The following is a 16,815-nucleotide window of genomic DNA, read 5'->3' on the forward strand; positions in this document are numbered from 1 at the left end:
TACACAACAACAACAAATTGGTTTGCATGCCCAAAAACCTATACAATTCAAACTCTGCAGTGTTCGTGTACACGACGAATTACATCTCTAGGATGCCGGCCTGATATTGTTCTGTTAAAAATTGACACATTCAATGTTTTCTCTGTGTCGTGTCAACAAAACTTAAAAGAACAAAAAACAAAAAAACAAAAAACACGGGGATACTTGCTAGCGCCAAAAAAACAGGACCGCTCGACCCTCTAACAGAAGACATAATTCAGCAGTTACAAACACACCAAAAACTATGTTATACTAATATTTTATCACAGCAAACAGAGACACGCTTCCAATGAGAAGGAAAAAGTAATCATGACTAACATTCTGTCCTGACCTAAAATTCTGACTCGGAACTGACCTGTCAACAGCAGGATGGTAAAGTGGCCGACTGTCCTGCGGTGACAAGTAACTGTAAAACGATGATCCTCCCACAACACGGATGTTGAAAAGCACTCTGTTATTCTGGAAGAAAGACAGTAGGGTGTAACCATGTGAGGGCATAACTTGCATTGCAATGCTGCTTCAGCATATTTTTTTGTGCTAAAGGGTGAACTTAGAAGGTAAACTAAAGTGTGTTTCAGTTGACTCTTTGGAGTTCAAATATACTGTAATTTCTTTTTACGGTAATTTGTTCAAGTGATGGAAGTTTGAAAGAACACTCAAAATGTGCCTCAAAACACCTTGATGTAAACAAAAAAGTTGAAGGAAGAGAGTCCTTGCAGTCCAAGGGTGTCAAACTCATTTTATCTCAGGGGCCACATGGTAGAAAAAACACTCGCACGAGGGCCAGAGTAGTAGTTTAGAGTGAAAGAGAGAAAGAAATAGAGAAAGGGACAGAGAGGGAGAGAGAGGGAAAGAAAGATAGAAAGGAAGTGAGAACAAAAGAAGGAGATAGAAAGCGAGAAAGTAAGAAAGAGAGAGAGAGAGAGAAAAAGAAAGGGCAAAAGAAAGAGATGAATAGAGAGAAAAAAATATAAAGATAAAGAAAGAGAGAGAAAATGAGAGAAAAGGAGAGAACGAAAGAGAACAAGAGAGCGTGAGATAAAAAATGACAGAAAAAGACGAAAAAATAGTATGAAAGAGAGAGAGGGAAGACTGAATAAGAGAGATAAAAAGGGAGAAAGCAAACTAAAGGGAGACCAACAAAGAACAAAAGAGCAATAGAGGGGATGAGGAAGAAAGAGAAAGAAATAGAAAAAGAAGAAAAAGAGAGAGAGAGCAAAAGCGAGTGAGAAAGAGAGAAAGAGAGAGAAAGCAATCAATCACTTTTTCTTACATTCCACGCTTTTTTCAATCCCACTTTTAGTGTTTTCTTTTGTTCTTTAATCTTGAATTTTTCTTTCCTATTTTGTCTTTTTTTTCTTTCTTCCTTTGCAAAAGGCCAGGCAAAGTACTTTTGGAAAAATAGTGCTGTCTGGTCACTTTGAATCTCCATGAGTTGTAATCTTCTTATTTGTTTTCACTAGCACTACAGAATACAATGACATCTAGTGTTCACATAGTCCACACTGTTCCTTCAATTAAACACATACAAACTGGGAAGTGTCGAAAACAACACTCATTTAAATGCAAATAATTGAAATGATTGATTCAAGGGTATTTTTCTCTTGATTATTTCCATGACTTCTCATCTAAGTAAATGACATCATATGTTCTCTGGTTGATCACTGGTAGTTATCAAATACAGCGACAGTTGCTTCAGTAGTGCTTTGGCCCCACCCAGTGGACATATTTAAACTGCAGGCCATTGCAGCTTAGGCCAAAGATGAAAACAAAACAAGCCTCCGTGCTTCCATTTTCTTAACCCCACCAGGCAAGAGGCAATCACAAGTAGACAAAAACAAAACTAGTAATAAAAGACCTAGATTTGTTTACTTTACATGAGCGGGATTTTGAATTTATGAGGAGATGCTACAGAAACGAAGCAGCTTTGAAAAAATGAAGCAGATTTCCTCTCTTGCCTTATGAAATGCGGTCTGTGGATGCCGGCTGAGCTCAAACACAAACAACCCACACTCAGTCCTGTAAGCTGTCATGGTAGAACACTAAATTCCTCTGAGGAATAAACTATTCACACATTCATATAGTTGCTGTGTCACAAACTTTCAACTTAATTTCCTAAAATAGCCGTCTCAAAGTCAAAAAGAAAATTAGTAAACAAGCCCAGGGCACTCAAATGTTTTATTTTAAATGACGCATGTAGTCTGGTAAACCTAATGAAACCTACTGAAAAGCTAACAAATGTACAGTAATCCCTCACTGTATCGCAGTTTTGCTATTTTCATCTTGTAATGTCTTCTGCGTTCTGATTGGCTAAACAGTTGCCCCTCCCCTTTTCTGCTTATGTCTCATATAAGTCTCATATATGTAAAACAGCTTGACGAACCTACATGATGTATGCATTTTTTTTTCTTTTTGTAGGCTCTCTAAAAGTCATAATGTCAACAAAACTAGAGAAAGATGCTTTCTAGCGCCAACAAATTTGAACTTCTCGACCCTCTAAACTTGCTCTGAAGCCACATGTGGGTCTTTGGCGCTCCCTAGTGGCTTCATGGCAGTTTTTCAAAAATGTTTGATGATGGAAATATATAAATGGTAAATGGTCTGAATTCATATAGCGCTTTTCAAGTCAATAAAGACCTCCCAGAGTGCTTTACAATGTTCTTCACACACACACTCACACACCAATAGCGGCCATGCAGCCATGCAAGGCTCCGACCTGCTTATTGGGGCATTAGGGATTCAGTGTCTTGCCCAAGGACACTTCGACATACAGGGTTTCTGTTGGACAAAACAGGATACATTCTTAATGTTTTCCTTTAAATATAAATATAATATACGTTTTCTTTCTTAGTGGGCCTATACAAGTCTTTTAATTGTTTGCGGCTCCACACAAAAAAATGTTTTGGTTTTTCGGTTCAATATGTCTTTTTTGAGTTTCCGTCCAGAAGGTAAATGCAGTTTTCCATAACGTCCACGAGATGGCGACAAAGTATCGTGTAAGGTGGATTGTGTCCTTAATGCAGACGTGCAATAATACGGAAAGATTACTTTTATAATTTGACGGTACAGAAGTTTATAAACTACAGTACTGTATTTTCAAGACTATAGGGCGCACCTGAGAGCCTTTATTTTTTTTCAAAAGCTGACGATGCGCCTTATAATGCAGAGCGCCTTATACACTGATCAATATTGAGTCGCAAAGTTTCCCACGTAGGAGAAGTAGTCCACGTTGTATGCTGGGATATATATATATATATATATATATATATATATATATATATATATATATATATATATATATATATATATATATACCAGTTTTTCATTTCCTAACCAATCATCATTTGAATCGGTCACTATTGGCTAAAGTTATTCAGAGGTAAAGGAGGCGGGTCCTTTTTAGCATTAGCAGGGTCGCATAGGCTAAAGTGGGGCAAAACAAAGCCTGCAATTGGCCGGAAAAGATGAATGTGAATCAAACGTTAGGTTGCTCTACGGCATGGCGAAATCACTTTTTACTAGTCTGTATTTGTAAACAGGAATTATGGGGCTAAACAGACAGCTAGTTTTTCCTTGCCCTCGTGTAGGTTTTCGATCAAGGGATGGTGTAATAATAGTCAGTAATTTGCAATAATCTTTGGTCTGTGTAGCCCTTTGAGACTCCTTGTAATTAAGGGCTATACGAATAAACATGACTTGAAGTGCCATGCCTAATTTTATTGCACACAATGTTTCACAACGTTGATATTAATGACAATAAAGAAAAATCAATTCAATTCAATAATCAGTTGCATCACCCTCAACAGGGCAAAACCATAATGTCTATTAGGGTAACAACCACTTGTTCTGGAGCAAATTTGTTGAAAAAGCCATAGATTGCCAAATTATTAAACAAAAGTCAGGACTGTGCAAAACTCCCTTCATTTTGGGTTAACAACATAGTCCAAGTAAATAAAAAGCAGTGTGGGTTGATATTGAATGTGAAGATGCTGTGAAAATCCCAGCGGTCAGTGTAAGAGAAGAGGATGAGAAAAAAACAGAAAATTCATATAAAAGGCCTGATGGAAAAGGTCCGCAGTCTGGATGGAGATTTTACAACATAAAAGGTTTTTTTATGCCACAAAAGAGTCTTCTGGACAAACCAAGCACTTGGTGTCAACGTGCTAACGTTAATGTAGGCTCTCAATGAGGTCACGGGTATTTATTATCTCGCACTGCAAAACGTTGCAGCGTTTGTCAGCTAGAAAGACTGCGACTGCCATTTTTCACACAAAATGCTATTTACCACGCCACACGCACGCAGCTAAACTGAATATTTCAACTTAAGTAGATCTTATCTCAGAAAACAAAATGTTCTTCTCACAGATTGCGACTGAAAGATCAACTCTGTCTTTTGTAATCGATCACAATGCTCTTCTCGCAACAGTAGTCACCCTATCAGCTTTTTCAGATCTTTCTCAGCAAATTCAGTAGCAGCGAAATAACTGCTCGAAAAATGACTTCTTTTGAATTTCAGTTTGCACGGAGGCTAAAATTAGTAGTGGAAAAATCCACTCGACAGTTTCATTGATTGAAAGGAGCGGCCATTGATTTGCTTTCAACGTGAAACAAACATCTGTCTTCAGGGCAAATGGTGGTCCCAGAAAAAAATGGGGTACTTAAAAAGAAGACTGTGGGGCTTTACCACTTCAATCTGTGCTCATGACTGATGTGCTGCTAATAAAAGAGGTCCTCAAATTGTAGGTCTGAAGGTCATTATTTAGTAGCGTTATTGTTAGCATTAGATATGGAAGCTAATGCAAACAGGCGATGTTGAAGTCACCAACCAAGAACCAATCAAGGTCTTCATAACATCTACATTTTAAACAAAGCTAGTGCATCAAAGTGCGTCCTTGCCCAACTCTCACTGCAAATGAATCAATTAATTGCACTGCCATGGAAAGCCTATACCAGGAGATTGGTTACTATTTACTCATAGAGCGATCACCCCAAGGACTCCGCCCACATCTTAACCCAGTCAGGAGAACACTCTCAAATGAAAGGGAAAAAATGATGCAGCAGACCGGTCTGTTTTTCAAACTGTCATTGTAGCAATTAAAAATGATTCTGGGTAATTTGTGTGCACCCCCTTATGCTTTTACACATGCATGAAACAATCGGGGCATGCTCCTAATAACACAATGGATGGTGTCTTGCAGGATCTCCGTCAAGATCTGGACCAGTACATCACAAAGATCCTGGAGAGGCTGAGGTGTTGGCGATGCAGGATGGATATAAACCAAAGGAGGACGATTGGCTTGAGGTCAGATGTGGTTTGTGCCTGACAATGGTATCAATTATTTCCTATTCCAGGAACTGCCTACATACTCAAGCCACACATGAAATGGGATATTGTCCTGGATCAAAAGAAAACCATTGCACCAGTGATATAATAACTCTATATTAAAAACACTACTTACTTTTCTATGGTGATTGCTGACACAAACCATATAACAAGGAGGATATTCCCTATAGCACGATAGTCAAACATGCAGCCAACGGGCTGTATTGGCCCACCAAGGGACTGAATACGGAATGCGAGGCAACGCTGAGAAGTGCAAGAGAAAAACGAGCTGCAGTTTTAAAGCTGTCCACAAGATATCAACTGGATATTGCCGAAGTCAGGCACCACTCACGAATGATCGGTAGCTGTATTTCTTTCTCTTTCTTTCCCTCTCTCTCTTTCTCTTTCCCTCTTACTTACTCTCTTTCTTGATCTCTATTTATATGTCTCTTTTTCTTCTCTTTACTTTACTTTATTTTTATTTGTTTTTTTCTGTTTCCGACTGTCTTTCTCACCTTGTCTCTCCTTCTTTCTTGTTTCTCTGTCACTCTCTCTCTCTATCTCGCTTATCCTTTTGTCTGTCTTTCTTTTGCGTTCTCTCTTTTTTCCCTCTTTGTATCTCCTCCATCTCTCTTTCTTCTGTTTTTCACTCTGTCTCTCATTTTCTTTACTCTTTATCTCTCGCTCTTCCACTCTCTGTATTTGTCTCTCTATTTCTAATTTCTCTGTCACTCTCTCATTATAAGCTTCACTTCCTCTCTTTTCCCTCTCTTTTGCTTTTTTCTTTCTTCTCCCTTTCTCACTCTCTTTCTCTGTGTCTCTCTTTCTCAGTCATTCTATGTCCCTTTCTCTCGTCTTTTTCTCTCACTCATTTTCTTTGCTCTTTTCCGCTCACTCTCCATCATTTTTTCTCTCCTCTGTCATTCTTTCTTTGTTTGTCTCTCTCTTCATGTGTCTCTCTCACTTGCTCTTGTTTTTTGCCTTTCTCTCCATCTCTATTTGGGCCTAATATATTCTCTCTTTCATTTTTCTCTCATACTCTTTCACTCTCTTTCTGTCTTTTTAATTTACAAGTCCTAGCCCTGTGAGATCGTGTTTTCTACCATGTAGCCGCCGAGCTCAAATGAGTTGTGATTATCTATGGACTTGCTGGTCCTACCATGTATTTACTAACCAACTCATTCGTGTTAACCTTTTCCAGTACCTGTGCCGGTGCTCCGTTGATCATCAGGTAGTAAAGCTTGCTCAGAATGCTTTGCTGAAGCTGATCCCAGGAAATAGACCGATCCTCCCTCATTAAGAATGGAGGGCCAAACCTAAAACATAAACAGGACAGAAACCTCATCAAGCAAAATGAAAGGCCATCATTTGACTTGACTGATAAGAAGAGTGAAAACCATCACTCCAAAAGGATGGCTCCCAAGACACATTTATTATAAAACACATTTAACTGAAGACAGTCTTCCATTTTCTGCTAGCAATTTATAAATAGAAGCCCCTGTAGGAATGTTTTTGCATGGTGAGGAAAGAACGTGGCCTGCCGATTAAAACAATAACAATGTGAAATCTATTGATGGTAAGACTAAAAGAAAAAGGAAACGTTAGCATTTGAAGAGTCCGTCTTACTTGATATTCTCTGGTTGAATCCCGAAAGGCACACACATAATCGTGGAGGCTTTGGCCTGAATTATCCGGTGATTTTAAACGGCATCTTTTGAAGGCTCACATCCTTTTCAAAGTAAATGAATTCTTCGGAAGCGTTTGCATCAGTTCATGAAGTATTCAATTCATTTCCACTAACCATCATTTGTACCAGAATAAAACAAATGAAATACATTGTTGAAAATTTACACATACACTTATATGGCAACCACTCTTTTTTTGTGGTCCCAGTAAGAGACCTACACTGCAAATAGAGAAAAAGGTCAATCAAAAGGTTAATACCTAATGACTATATCTTCTTTCCATCACCACCAAATGTAGAGTAGGGATCAAGGCACCCCAGGGGGTGAAAAACGTCTTTCTAGGGGGCTCATGATGTCGGAGACGGAGCAATATTAAAATGTATTCCGGGAGCTTTTTGAATGTCTCACTGGGGGTGTAGGCTCAGGTTGACTTTATTCAGAGGTACTGTGGCTGAGCAGAGTTGTTAGCCTAGCCACTAGCAGTAGGCTGGACCTTCAGCCAGGCTACTGCTTTCCCTTCTGACGCCGCTTCAGTCTTTCCGGACGCAATAACAATCCACATAGCACCAGCTGGCATTTATTTGCGCTCGTTTGACTTTCCTCCAAGGCCAACTTATGATATTATAATTCATTTTTAATGCAACGAGCCGTTAAAAGCTCGCGGCCTCTATGCTTCTGTAAAGTTGGCCATTTTGGGAATGTGCATTTCTCAGAATTCAATGCAATGAAAATAACTTGTTTTTATATTCCTAAATATAAAAACAATCTTTCTCACACACACACACATAAAGTAACGTTTCAATCATCAGTCTAATTATATCTTTTGTACGTTTATCAATCTTATATTCTTTTATTGTGAAGTCGTGCTCATGTGTGTGTGTTCCTTTTCCTGTTTTCACTGACGAATAATAAACCACGCCAACGGAATGGTAAGTCTGTTCGCCAAGAGATACAGCCGCGTGAGCATGGACAGCAGCTATCACGAAGTAGTTTTATAACTTAATATCTGTGTTTTATTTGAGTAATACAGCCACCAAAGAGTTTTTATAATGATTAACTTTAACAGCTTCCCAGTTTGTTTTGGGAGGCAGCGCCCGCCCGCTGTTTGATTCACACCATAGACCAGCCTATCACAGACGACCACAAAGACAGTAACACCAGCTTATCAGAGCTTTGCCACAGACAGTTACACCAACTTAAATAGAGCGCTCTCCTTAATCAGTAACCGCAGACTGCAGAAAACAATGCTTGATACGTTGATGCCAATTACAATAAAGACAAAAGAAATATAAAATCCGTGAATGAGTGAACAAGCGATAACTAAATCGCGTAGTAAAGAGGGGTCTTTCATTTTGTTTGCTGATTAGAGATTACTATTTTTCCCCCTTTCTTAAAAGGAGAGAAAGAAAACAGAACCAGTTTGAGATATGAGACATCAATGTCATCCTTCTGGCACAGCCAAGTCTCCCACGATCATTTGATGAGCTAGAGATCGGTGGGTGGGTTCATTGATCAATTGCAGGAAGTCGTTTTGAAGGACAAACAGACACAAATGACGAGATTGGACTTTCTCACGGTTATGTTGGCTAGCTCACTTTAATTGATCGGCCTCAACTGACAGAGCGAGACAGGAGTCGGACTGGTCTGCAATTCAAGCAGATGTGGGAGTCTTTGGTCATTTTATTTTATTCTCCTCTCACCGGGAGATGGATGTGAAGCATTTATGTTCCTGGGAGGTAAAATGACCTTGACGCACTTCTGTCTAAGAGGAGAGCTAAATATAAAACGACTGAGCGTCCTACTTCAACAGAGGAGGGAGACAAACTATTTATGTTATGTGCTTTCTGCTTTATGTTAGCATATACTTTATGTTAACTATACTATAGCAGATTAGTGCTAATATTTTAAAAGGCTCAAAATCAAATTTTGTTCATGCAATGCTCAGAAGTTCATGAAGTATTTCTGCAAAAACTGCTGTGAAAAGCTGCCTTGGCATTTTTGTATTTGCTGACTCTGCAGCTTTCCCAGAAATTACTTTAGTCTCTATCTGGACTTCGTCTTTGGGTTTTCCATTCTCATGCGTCAATGACGTTGCCAAAGAGGGAATTGCAATAGTAAATTGTGGCTCCTAGCGACCATTTATCAAGTCTTTTTCTTTGCTGTGGAACTGATGTCATTTTGGGTCGTTATCAGTCCAACAAATGTCCCTCTAAAAATTATCCCTACCTTTGAAACACCTTTTACCAGTTGTTTCAATCAACAATGAAATAACATAATACTTACAAATAGATATTAAGGAAGGATTTGTTGTGTAATCACCGAACAGTTTGCTGGCCGGCTCCTGCTGCGTTGCATACCAAGAGCAAAATCTTTGCCAGAAGGCCCTGGTTGAGAAATTCTGAAGACACAGTCCCAGATGCAGGAAATCTTTTACCCTCAGGACCAGTGGCATATGTTGAAGATGGTAGACTGTGATGGTATCCTAAGGAGACACACACACAGAAAGAAACATTAGTAGAAAGTCTTTCCGATTCCTTCTTTGTAAGTTGAGTGATTGCAGGACTGATGTAGAAATTTAGCCCATTGAGTGTTGAATGAGGAGGGTAACTGTTATGCGGATGAGGGCACGGGTTTCTATTTAGGGGAGTGATTCATAGAACAGATGGACTGATGGCATTTTGAACTCTCAGCAGGAGCTTTTATCTGATGTAGCTAGGGATCCACCACCTTACGTTGAGACTAACACAAGGACTGACGTGACAGCATATTCTATAATATCCCTCTGTGAAATGTGACACTGGCTGAGCTGCATTTTGTCACACCATTGACAATCTTAGCATTCAGCAAGCAGGTCACCACTAGTTAGGCAGACAATCCTGGTCAGATGATAAGTACCGTATTTTCCGCACTATAAGGCGCACCTAAAAGCCATTTTTCTTTTCAAAAGCTGACCATGCGCCTTATAATACAGTGCACCTCATATATGGATCAACATTAAGTCGCAAAGTCTTGCAACTAAAGCAAGCAGCCGCCGACGAGATTTTCCCCCGAACGCGGAGTAGTCCGCGGTGTATGCTGGGATTTATATACAGGCGTTTCATTGGTTAACCAATGTGTCAATCATCATTTGAATTGATCACTATTGGCTAAAGTTATTCGGAGGTAAAGGGGGCAGATCCTTTTTATCATTTACAGGCTCGCATAGGCTAAAGGGGCAAAACAAAGCCTGCAATTGGCCGAAAAAGATATGTCAATCATCAGTTGAATCGATCACTATTGGCTAAAGTTATTTGGAGGTAAAGGGGGCGGATCCTTTGTATCATTTACAGGCTTGCATAGGCTAAAGGGGCAAAACAAAGCCTGCAATTGGCCGAAAAAGATGAATGTGAATAGCATGTTAGGTTGAACTACGGTATAGAGGAAACAGTATTTTATTATTCTGTACTGTATTTGTAAATATTTTACTCACCTGGATTTACTACACTCACGGATATAAGAACACAACGACTTCGGTAAGCTACTCCGGCTATATATTTACCCAGTATCTTGTTTCAGACTGATCTCGATGTTTCTGTGATATCTATTTTTAAATTAAACTCAATTCCAAGTGTTTATTGTCATATGCACAGTAAAGTTGCGAGCGAAAAAGAAAATAGAAACTAAGGAATGGTTGGCATTTCTTGAATCCCAAGACTTTAACCTTCCGAATGATATTTGGAACTTTGAGTGACATTGTACAGACACTGTTTCCGTACATGCCTGAGACACGTATTTGCTTCTTTGCAAGCTTTCGGAATGTTAAGGGGGTAATAAGTTTGACTGAACTACCTGACTGTTTTGTCAACGTTCCCATTGTAGCGCCTTATAATCCGGTGTGCCTTATGTATGGAAAATATAGGAGCAAAAACTATTTTTTCGGGGTGCGCCCTATAACCCGGTGCGTCTTATAGTGCGGAAAATACGGTAATTGATCAGCCAAAGGTATTCTTCTGCAAACCACAATGCTGTATTCATTTGTGATTCTCCTGACACGATTTATCACTGCCACTGACAGTGATGAGTGAAATCGTTGCAGAGTAGCAACCAACTCCGTTAGCACGTCCTTCCTCTCATAGAAATAATTGGGGTGTGCCAGGCGCATTAATCTCAATGCCTCAAGAAGGGCAAGACCTATTCAAAACTCATCAAAGTCTACACATTCTTGAACATGAATATGCTGAGTGCGATGTCTTGTCCCAGGGAATTCAAATTTTAATGAGAATGCACGGCTTATAATTTTGTAATTTTGCTCTAATCAAGCTGGTGATAAAACTCACTTGAAATCATGGAGGACAATATGTTCGAGAAGTGACCTTTGACAGCTCTAGGGATGATGCATAAAGGAAATCTCCTTTTAAAAGCCCAGTGAAACATGTTCACGAAAGACTGAAATGCTGAGGTCACCTCCTGGTTTGTCCCGCTGAGAGTAACATGGGGCCGCAGCCGCCAAGGAGAGCCGCCACTCCTTCCTCATTAAATCAAATCTTTTATGGCTTGCTGTCAAACGCTGCAAGCTTTCATCAAGTCTGCTTCTTGTCTCCTTTCATTCTTTTAGACTGTTGTTTTTAACAATTTTACAGTTGACAGGGCATCTAATAAACATTCACCACTGCTGGTTAAGTCAATGCTTGAGACTCATGGGGGAAAATTTAACAAAATTCCAAGTATGTGAATTTGCTTCTTTCCACTCAGGCTATTTTCAAGCCACATCCTACCAGGAGAATGCAGACTAAACCCATTCAAACTATTTTTAGATACCACTTTTTCTGAAAGAGTCTGCTCTCCACACACACACATACTACACTCTACAGAACTGATACTGGAAGTAAATCCATTGTTGGTCCAGTCATTATATAAGCCTTGGTTTATTAGTGTTTGGGCTTATTCATGCATTACAACATTTTAACGCTCAGATGCTGGAGCAGAGGGAAAACCTGGCTCAAAATGTCTGTTCTAAGGAATACCTAAGATGTTTTCTACACAATATTCACCCTAGCATGACAAATTTCACCTTTAAAAGATGTTTGGAACGAGACTGGAAGCCAAACAGTGGCCAAAATTTATAGATAATACAAAACTTCTTATTATGGTGGGGGCCCTCAAACTATCATTCCGTGGGCCGAAATTGGCCCCAGGGCTGCACATTTGAGACCCCCTGGTGTTAAATGTACACTGCTAGTCAACATTGAAAACATAGAGCATATATTCCAAGAGGGCTTATAAGGAGAGGTTGTGTGAGCATAATTCCATTTTATGTGATATAATATATTTTTTAATGTGTTCCTCTAGGACCCTTGCAGTAAGGTGGACTCCCTGTTGGTTTAATTAAGGAAAAAAACAACAACACAGAGAGTGTTCTTAAACTTTGAAGGACAAAAATGGTAACAAACAACAATAAACATTAAATTGCATATGGGTTTTCATAAAAGAATGAGAACCTTGAACTGGATTTCCCAAATGTAAAGCTACCTGAAGCCCGTGCGGAGCCCCCTCTGATGTAGAGGGGCGGAGCCTGGAAAGCGTAAATGACATTGTTTTCTGCTATACTGCTTAGATCGTCTTCATCAAAGAAGGAGCGTTGAAAACCGGTGGAGTAAACTTCAGTCAGGATAACCTATTGAAAAAGACATATACCAGCAAAAATGTTTGAAAATGATAAGGCACACCAGATTAGTCACACTCCGAAAAAATAGTCTTTTGTCATATATTTTTTATACATAAAACACACCGGACTATAAAGCGCATGAAATTGAGACTACAGTAAGAGCTTCTGTGTGTAAGGGTACATATTAATGCATTAATGTAATGCATTTTTATATGCCTCTGACAAAAATTGCATAACATTGTATGCAATGGGGTTCGAACCTGAGTAGCGGTCTTTCTATTGCTTGAAATTATATTTATTTATTTTATACATTGGATTTGCTGGTGACCAGACCAACCATTGGGTTGGAGTGATTATCAACCATCAGAAATAGTCCGAAATAACCCCTTTTTTTCTAGTATTCATCATGGAGGAAGCAATACTCCAAACGTATTGATTGACGATTGATCGATCGATCCAAAGGGAAAATATGGACACCCAAATAAAAATGCAAAGACCGTTTTACCTATCAGAATGCACTATGCAAATGAGTGTTCCTGGCATGGTGTGTAAAAATTGTGTGAAAATAAGACAATGTCTAATGCATTGTTGGATGACTTTGTACCACTGGTGATCTAGTGGTAAAAGTGTCGGTACTCTCACCACCACTATTTGGATTTGACTCCTGGTACAGTGGTTTGCAATTTAGTTAAGTGATGTTTATAGATTTAATTAATCGACGCTCAAAAAGTTTTATGATTAAACCTTGTATGGTAACACATACCTATCATGTCTGTATTGATTTCCAATATTATCTGCCGTATTCTGCAGCATATAAGGAACACCAGGTTATAAGGTCTCACTTTTAAATTTCTGACCAAATTTGGATTTTTAGGTGCGCCTTAAAGTAGCTTGTTTTGAGTTTCATTAAATAACAGTAATCATAACTGTAGACCCCTTTAATAAAATAAAAGTAAAAATGCATTGTTTAGGACCGAACAGTAGCAAATGAATAACTTATTGAACACTGTATCGTATAATGAATCTCAATCTGCTTTTTGTGTACGAAACTCATGTTGCTGGAGCCCAACTACTCGTATTGCAAATCTTGCCTTTTTACATATCACTACAGTTTTATCTATCTTTTCCAGTTCGGACAAATCTGTGTTCGACCAAAAATTTCGAGAAATTCTTGCATAACTGTTCGGTCAAAAAAATCGGAGTTCGAACGCCGGTACGCTAGGGTGCGATGCTGAGAGTTTTAGCCCCTAATTATGCCTCCTCCGAAGGTCGGTGCAAGCAGGACAGGTGAAAAAAGACAAGTTTTCCGTAAAACTATTGCCTTTAAGAAAGACATAATAGCGAAATATGAAAGAGGTGTACGAATTTCTGATCTTGCGAGTGAATACAGCATGGCTAAATCTACTATCAGTACGATAGTAAAGAATAAGGAGGCTGTGAAATCGAGTGATGCGGCTGAGGAAGTTAGCGCTATAAGCAAGCAACTGCCGCAAGTTTTGGAAGAGGTTGAAAAACTTTTGATGATTTTTCTCTCCCCACCGTCCACCACAAAGGTAAGAAATCCTATTCATAATCCTTTTTTTTATTTTTACACGTTCATGTAACGCGAACGTACGATTAGCATGGGTTAGCTTCATGTTTACGTTCATGGTAAACATTCAGGGTGTTGGAACGGATTAAAACGATTTTACATTACTTTTAATGGGAAAAACGATTTCGGTGATTGAACAAATCTGTTTTCGAACAGGGTTCTGGAACGGATTATGGTCGAGAACCGATGTTCCACTATATATATATATATATATATATATATATATATATATATATATATATATATATATATATATATATATATATATATATATATATATATATATATATATATATATATATATATATTGTCAGTAGAGGTAAGATCAGGCCTAAAAAACAAAATTCAGCCCAACCCAAACTGTATGTATTAAAGCCTGACTCAGCCTGAGCCCAACCAATTAAGATGTTTGGCAGGACAGAGGCCGAAGCAAACCCAAAATCTCACTTTTTATTTGTGAGGACTTGGGAGCAGGAAAGGTTATTTATGATGAAAAATGAAAGCCCATGTTTTGTGACAGAATCTTAGTTAAACAAGACCGTATAAACATTTGATTGGTTAGTTGGTTGGATCCCTTAACCACATGGGTTGTAGGGGCACCATTTTCTGTGGTGTATCTCGGGTAAATACAGCCGGTGGCCCTCACGCTCCAGGCCAACATATGTTCGCACCTGGTCTTGAACTGGCGACCTTTCGCGTGTTAGGCAAATGTGCTAACCAACTTTAATAATTCTTTGTCTGCAAGGGTCACATTGACCGAAAATTTTCCAGCATTGACGGATTTGTTTATGGGTTGATGGGAAAAATTTTCAGGGCGTCCATCATTTTGACGGGTGGAAAATTGGGTCATAAATTTATAGCATTTTTAAAACTCTTTTTTCCTTAATAGCGAACAGGATGAGCTTAAATATGATGAAACACGCTGGATAAAAAATAAAAATATGAAAACAAAACAAAAATGTGAACAATGCAGCGTTGGAAATACTCCACTGCCTTGAAATAGTTCCGTCTATAAATTCCTAGCACTGCTCTGGAGCTAGGGTCGGGGTGAAACTGGACCAAATCAGGTTTTCCACAAAAACTTTGGATTAAAAGCATTCTCTTGTTCTCAAATGTTTTTTAATTTGCTACACAATATAAGATCAAACAAACATTTGGAATTAAGGTTGAATTATAAATAATTAATGTGAAAAAGTAAAAATGAAGCCATTATTTGCATGGGCTTTACTTACATTAGCGGTGTATTATTTGACCACTAGATGTTGCTGTATTGTGTAGTGCAACCAAAAAGGAGTGCAAGGAAGAATAAAAACTATAGAGACCCAAAGTGACCAAAATGCAGAATTTACCTCCCATTTTCTTGACCAACTTTTTGAGTTTTTTTGCTACCCTGAGCAGCAAGATGGCTGACAATTAGCTCCTGCTATGTAAAATAAACGCACATTTCTCAAGCAACAAGTATTTTTTTTAAATGCACGTTTTTATCATAGTATATTGATTAATGGGCTCCCATTTTAAGGATTCCTTAGCAATAGCCAAAAAAAAAGTCTGTAGGTGTGATGCCTTGACTGTAAACTGTAGTTGGGACTGTGCCCATTATACATTGAACCGAACCAATATACGATTAGTGTTACGTCGGCTATGCACGCACCAATCGAGACGCAACATCTCATGAGAATTGGAACACTATAGAAGAGTTTTGTATAACCAGAATTTTATCTCGGACCCAAATGTACTCATGAGTAAAGCCATATCTAGCTTGCAAGCCATCGGTTAGGTAAAGGCTCTAGACTACACCAATCCCCCCAAAAATCTAAAATAATAAATCAATCAATCAGGAACTCAAAATTGTATGCTCAAGTTTTAAAGTGCAGCACTGTCAATATTCTAAGTTCACACAATTATGCTTGTTTACCTGATCCGGGGAAACGTTGCCTTGATCTGCCACCATTCTTCTCAAGAAGGCAACAGAGCCGAACAGAGGCACGGCAAGACCAACTCGCAAGTACCGCTGACCTTTAGTGCTAAACACCAAGGTCACACACACGGGCCTGTCAAAGAGATACACAGTGAGGGTGAGCGAGGGCTAGTGGAAACTGGATTTAGTCTTGGTCCTCTTCAGAGTTTGAGCAGACGGTGCAATGGCTAGGAGGGGACAAAAGAACTTTCATAAATAAACCAATGCATTTTAACATTAATAATGAATCATTAGAAGTTAAGTTTTATGACTGCCAAATAATGGAACCTATTGCATTTTTAAAAGCATAGAGCCCTTGTGTCTGACCTTTCCAGAGGCTGCCACCCCTTGCATGCAGCTTTTCAAGCTGACAACATACTGAGTAGTACTCGCTCTTAACATATCTGTAAAGTGCACCTGCTTCGAAGAACTGACCATTGAAGAGCATGGCCATGAAGACTCAATTTTACTTGTGTTTGTGTTAAAGTGTGGAATGAATGATAAGACTTAGATAGAAATACAAGTAATACCTAACAAATACTGTTTTTTTCTTTGTGCGTTTACCACTATCATTTT

The 16,815-nt window shown here is 38.9% G+C and overlaps 1 protein-coding gene across 1 annotated transcript in view; it reads right to left on the minus strand.

The window, feature by feature from the left end:
• usp43b (ubiquitin specific peptidase 43b) overlaps positions 1 to 16,815 on the minus strand; it is a 73,757-nt gene that overhangs the window by 15,448 nt on the left and 41,494 nt on the right. The window contains exons 5-9 of the mRNA XM_088343220.1: positions 16,198 to 16,333; positions 12,556 to 12,700; positions 9,367 to 9,529; positions 6,567 to 6,678; positions 395 to 498 (exon numbers count right to left, since the gene is read on the minus strand). Of these exons, the coding sequence (XP_088199346.1) occupies positions 395 to 498; positions 6,567 to 6,678; positions 9,367 to 9,529; positions 12,556 to 12,700; positions 16,198 to 16,333 (660 nt within the window). The remainder of the gene's footprint in view (positions 1 to 394; positions 499 to 6,566; positions 6,679 to 9,366; positions 9,530 to 12,555; positions 12,701 to 16,197; positions 16,334 to 16,815) is intronic.

Source organism: Urocampus carinirostris, chromosome 1 (assembly GCF_059441175.1).
Source record: "Urocampus carinirostris isolate Australia breed hairy pipefish chromosome 1, RoL_Ucar_1.0, whole genome shotgun sequence".
NCBI lineage: Eukaryota > Metazoa > Chordata > Actinopteri > Syngnathiformes > Syngnathidae > Urocampus > Urocampus carinirostris.